General features: G+C 45.4%; 1 protein-coding gene across 5 annotated transcripts in view; it reads left to right on the top strand.

The window, feature by feature from the left end:
- Positions 1-3366: 3366 nt before the first annotated feature.
- si:dkey-246i14.3 (ephrin A4) overlaps positions 3367-6000 on the top strand; it is a 96264-nt gene continuing 93630 nt past the window's right edge. For 2 of the 5 annotated variants that reach the window (XM_090223762.1, XM_090223769.1), the window contains exon 1: positions 3388-4042. In XM_090223762.1, the coding sequence (XP_090079888.1) occupies positions 3921-4042 (122 nt within the window). In that variant the 5' untranslated portion in view covers positions 3388-3920. Of the gene's footprint in view, positions 4043-6000 lie in introns of all 5 variants that reach the window. The other 3 variants (XM_036967597.2, XM_036967618.2, XM_036967607.2) reach the window with 3 other exon arrangements.

The following is a 6000-nucleotide window of genomic DNA, read 5'->3' as shown; positions in this document are numbered from 1 at the left end:
TGCTGGTTTGGAGTGACGATCAGTACAGTTAAATGCAGGACATGCTGGTTTGGAGTGACGATTAGTACAGTTAAATGCAGGACATGCTGGTTTGGAGTGACGATTAGTACAGTTAAATGCAGGACATGCTGGTTTGGAGTGACGATCAGTACAGTTAAATGCAGGACATGCTGGTTTGGAGTGACGATCAGTACAGTTAAATGCAGGACATGCTGGTTTGGAGTGACGATCAGTACAGTTAAATGCAGGACATGCTGGTTTGAAGTGACGATTAGTACAGTTAAATGCAGGACATGCTGGTTTGGAGTGACGATCAGTACAGTTAAATGCAGGACATGCTGGTTTGGAGTGACGATCAGTACAGTTAAATGCAGGACATGCTGGTTTGGAGTGACGATCAGTACAGTTAAATGCAGGACATGCTGGTTTGGAGTGACGATCAGTACAGTTAAATGCAGGACATGCTGGTTTGAAGTGACGATTAGTACAGTTAAATGCAGGACATGCTGGTTTGGAGTGACAATCAGTACAGTTAAATGCAGGACATGCTGGTTTGGAGTGACGATTAGTACAGTTAAATGCAGGACATGCTGATTTGGAGTGACGATCAGTACAGTTAAATGCAGGACATGCTGGTTTGGAGTGACGATCAGTACAGTTAAATGCAGGACATGCTGGTTTGGAGTGACGATTAGTACAGTTAAATGCAGGACATGCTGGTTTGGAGTGACGATCAGTACATTTAAATGCAGGACATGCTGGTTTGGAGTGACGATTAGTACAGTTAAATGCAGGACATGCTGGTTTGGAGTGACGATTAGTACAGTTAAATGCAGGACATGCTGGTTTGAAGTGACGATCAGTACAGTTAAATGCAGGACATGCTGGTTTGGAGTGACGATTAGTACAGTTAAATGCAGGACATGCTGGTTTGGAGTGACGATTAGTACAGTTAAATGCAGGACATGCTGGTTTGAAGTGACGATTAGTACAGTTCAATGCAGGACATGCTGTTTTGGAGTGACGATCAGTACAGTTAAATGCAGGACATGCTGGTTTGGAGTGACGATCAGTACAGTTAAATGCAGGACATGCTGGTTTGGAGTGACGATCAGTACAGTTAAATGCAGGACATGCTGGTTTGGAGTGACGATCAGCACAGTTAAATGCAAGACATGCTAGCATGGTGACTCTCTGTAAAACCTAAAAAGGGGACTATATATATAAATTCTAAATTATTTCATCTCGATTCTATGTTTGTTTATGTTTGTAGAATATCTTTATCATTTCTGGAACTGTGTCATTTTGTCATCATAAAGAATAACCTCAGACATACACCGGAGTTTAGAATTTAAAATCTATTCAATTATTTCAAACATAGTGTGAGCCAATCCTCCATCTCCACAGCCATCCTCTGTCATCCTCTCTCAGCCCCTCCATCTCCACAGCCATCCTCTGTCATCCTCTCTCAGCCCCTCAGACATTGGTCAGCCCCTCCATCTCCACAGCCATCCTCTGTCATCCTCTCTCAGCCCCTCCATCTCCACGGCCATCCTCTGTCATCCTCTCTCAGCCCCTCAGAGATTGTTCAGCCCCTCCATCTCCACAGCCATCCTCTGTCATCCTCTCTCAGCCCCTCAGAGATTGTTCAGCCCCTCCATCTCCACAGCCATCCTCTGTCATCCTCTCTCAGCCCCTCAGACATTGTTCAGCCCCTCCATCTCCACAGCCATCCTCTGTCATCCTCTCTCAGCCCCTCCATCTCCACGGCCATCCTCTGTCATCCTCTCTCAGCCCCTCCATCTCCACGGCCATCCTCTGTCATCCTCTCTCAGCCCCTCAGAGATTGTTCAGCCCCTCCATCTCCACAGCCATCCTCTGTCATCCTCTCTCAGCCCCTCAGAGATTGTTCAGCCCCTCCATCTCCACAGCCATCCTCTGTCATCCTCTCTCAGCCCCTCAGAGATTGTTCAGCCCCTCCATCTCCACGGCCATCCTCTGTCATCCTCTCTCAGCCCCTCAGAGATTGTTCAGCCCCTCCATCTCCACAGCCATCCTCTGTCATCCTCTCTCAGCCCCTCAGAGATTGTTCAGCCCCTCCATCTCCACAGCCATCCTCTGTCATCCTCTCTCAGCCCCTTAGAGATTGTTCAGCCCCTCCATCTCCACGGCCATCTTCTGTCATCCTCTCTCAGCCCCTCAGACATTGGTCAGCCCGTCCATCTCATCTTGACAGGCTCGTTGACTCCGCCCTCTCATTTGGATAGCACACCACACCCCCTTAGGTGCACGTGCAAAGAGCGTGGATTGGTCTGTGTTGGCACATGGTTCTGTGTGACTAATTTAGTAGTCAGAATGGAATCAGAATCACTATTTAACTACAGTGGGAGAAAAAAGTATTTAGCCAGCCACCAGTTGTGCAAGTTCTCCCACTTAAAATATGAGAGAGGCCTGTAATTTTCATCATAGGTACACTTCAACTATGACAGACAAAATGAGAAAAAAACTCCAGAAAATCACATTGTAGGATTTTTTATGAATGTATTTGCAAATTAGGGTGGAAAATAAGTATTTGGTCACCTACAAACAAGCAAGATTTCTGGCTCTCACAGACCTGTAACTTCTTCTTCAAGAGGCTCCTTATTACAGGCCTCTCTCATCTTTTTAAGTGGGAGAACTTGCACAATTGGTGGCTGACTAAATACTTTTTTGCCCCACTGTAAATATCTCCATTTGTAGCGTACTTTCAAATAATTCAATGTCAGGATTGAACTTGATTATAATAAACTATTTTTAAAGGCCAAAACGGCCAACTGAAAACATTTTTGGCCCATTCTGGCGATCATAATTTACATGGTATTTCTACGGAAGACCTGGGCCCATATCCACAAAGCATCTCAGAGTAGGAGTGCTTATCTAAGATCAGTTTGAACTTTTATTTATATGGACAGATCCTAGATCAGTACTTCTCCTCTGAGATATCTGTGGATAGGGGCACAGTGTTTTTGGCACCACTAGGTTGCTAAAGCAGTAGCCAACCAGTAGAGCTCATGACTTCATGCTCCAGACCAGACATGGGTGTCTGGGGTAAGACCCAACTTTAAGTACTGTAAGTCTTTTGACAGGAATGCCAGATGGTCTATTCGTGTTCTTTCATATCATTTTGCACTTTCTTTGCCTTCTGCTGTCCATACTCTTAAGGGAAGAAGAGGAGAGGAAGACTTATTTGATGCACCACACCCTCATTTAACTCAAGTCGGCGCACCTCACACCTCTAAAAAACTATGGAATGTTGACACCGCCCATGCGTTCCACTGATTGGTTGAAAGTTTCCTGGGTCCTCCCTCGCCCATGGCCCTCTCGCCTGTGCCCCTCCTAACCCAAATCACAGCGCTCCAGACAGGACCCACTGACACCTATCAACTGATTTCAACTCTAATTCGGAAAACGCTGATATTTTAACCTAGCATACTCATAGTTCAGCAGGTGATTATCAACAACTTGCAAGTTAACTTTAGGCATATACTCGGTAAGTTAGTGTACTTTTAAAAGTGTATTTTTGACATAAGGAAATAAGTTGTGCCGCAGCAGAATAAAGGAGGCTATCCTTTTCAGTATCAGGCAGCAACTTTACCAAACTATCTGACTTTGTGTTCAGCTTTTGAGGAGTCTCTCCATCGTTTGACTTTATTCACCATGCAACAACGGCTTCCACATAGGATGTACCCCGAAAGGAAGGTATTTTGGTGACTTAGTTTGAGAACGTTTGAACGGGAATATTGCGTCAATAAAGGTGATTCTACTCTGCGTTAACCGGGGCCACTAGTTCTACCTGTCACGGAATTCTTTCAACCAACCACTCCCACCCGGTCCCCTCGTGCTGTCTTTCCGTGGGTCGCCTGCCTCGCCCGCTAACCGTGATGGCGTGCGGTTGGAGTCCGGGAGCTGTCACGGTTTGGAGAACTACCGTTTTCCTGCTCAACATCGCGTGCACAGCGTCGGCCAAGAGACACGTCGTCTACTGGAACTCCACCAACACTAGGTGAGCTAAGTGTTTCTAGAACAACCAGGGAATCCTCCCCGCTGCTCTGAAGCTGGAGAGAATAGTTTAGGGATTGTTCATTTGGTAGAGTTTATGCATTGCTCATTTGGAACAAGTCCATGAGCTTCACTCTCCCATTATCTCACGTTTCTGCATGAGTAGCACACGTCCTTTTGCATTAGCCTACTGCACAGACAAGACAACACCATGGTGTTTATGCATATTAGTCCACTTTGAGTGAACTTGTAGCACATTGAGATTGGGCAATGTTCAAACTCCAACCCTGTGGTGCCCTAACTGAACTGTGTGATAGGTCTTAACTATAACAGGAGTCAGGACTTCTCCTTCCTACATTCATGTCAAACATCCAACCCTGTGGTGCCCTAACTGAACTGTGTGATAGGTCTAACTATAACAGGAGTCAGGACTTCTCCTTCCTACATTCATGTCAAACATCCAACCCTGTGGTGTCCTAACTGAACTGTGTGATAGGTCTTAACTATAACAGGAGTCAGGACTTCTCCTTCCTACATTCATGTCAAACATCCAACCCTGTGGTGCCCTAACTGAACTGTGTGATAGGTCTTAACTATAACAGGAGTCAGGACTTCTCCTTCCTACATTCATGTCAAACATCCAACCCTGTGGTGCCCTAACTGAACTGTGTGATAGGTCTAACTATAACAGGAGTCAGGACTTCTCCTTCCTACATTCATGTCAAACATCCAACCCTGTGGTGTCCTAACTGAACTGTGTGATAGGTCTAACTATAACAGGAGTCAGGACTTCTCCTTCCTACATTCATGTCAAACATCCAACCCTGTGGTGCCCTAAACTGAACTGTGTGATAGGTCTAACTATAACAAGAGTCAGTACTTCTCCTTCCTACATTCATGTCAAACATCCAACCCTGCTTTTACCTGTATTGACATGCTCACCTGCACGGTTATGCAAGAACTAACCTTTCAAACGGTGATGGCTGCCCATGCAGGTCAACAGGCATGAGTCAAGTTGTGCTGACAGCTTCTCCAACCCACCCACATTACCCAGTCCTTTACTAATGCATAACCCACTGCTCGTCTTCATCATACCCTGGTGAAGACAGCCTGGCTGTTGAAACATGGGTAATAAATGACTGCATCTGAGCTCCTAGAGTGTGCAGCACTTCTTCTTTTTAAAGAGGCAAAGCAATAGACCTAGTTTGAATCAATACTTTACAGATGTCTTCTTCCCTCCTTCCTTCATTGAGGTAATGATCCCTGCTCTGACATGACTGTGTTGAGGTAATGATCACTGCTCTGACATGACTGTTGAGGTAATGATCCCTGCTCTGACATGACTGTGTTAGTTGAGGTAATGATCCCTGCTCTGACATGACTGTGTTGAGGTAATGATCACTGCTCTGACATGACTGTTGAGGTAATGATCCCTGCTCTGACATGACTGTGTTAGTTGAGGTAATGATCCCTGCTCTGACATGACTGTGTTGAGGTAATGATCACTGCTCTGACATGACTGTGTTGAGGTAATGATCACTGCTCTGACATGACTGTTGAGGTAATGATCCCTGCTCTGACATGACTGTGTTAGTTGAGGTAATGATCACTGCTCTGACATGACTGTGTTAGTAGAGGTAATGATCCCTGCTCTGACAAGACTGTGTTAGTAGAGGTAATGATCCCTGCTCTGACATGACTGTGTTAGTTGAGGTAATGATCCCTGCTCTGACATGACTGTGTTAGTTGAGGTAATGATCACTGCTCTGACATGACTGTTAGTTGAGGTAATGATCCCTGCTCTGACATGACTGTGTTAGTTGAGGTAATGATCCCTGCTCTGACATGACTGTGTTAGTTGAGGTAATTATCACTGCTCTGACATGACTGTGTTAGTTGAGGTAATGATCACTGCTCTGACATGACTGTGTTAGTTGAGGTAATGATCCCTGCTCTGACATG

This window comes from Oncorhynchus mykiss, chromosome 3 (assembly GCF_057628025.1).
Source record: "Oncorhynchus mykiss isolate SJ-2025 chromosome 3, ASM5762802v1, whole genome shotgun sequence".
Lineage (NCBI taxonomy): Eukaryota > Metazoa > Chordata > Actinopteri > Salmoniformes > Salmonidae > Oncorhynchus > Oncorhynchus mykiss.
Note: the sequence above shows the minus strand (reverse complement) of the source record. Positions and strands in the feature narration are given on the sequence as shown.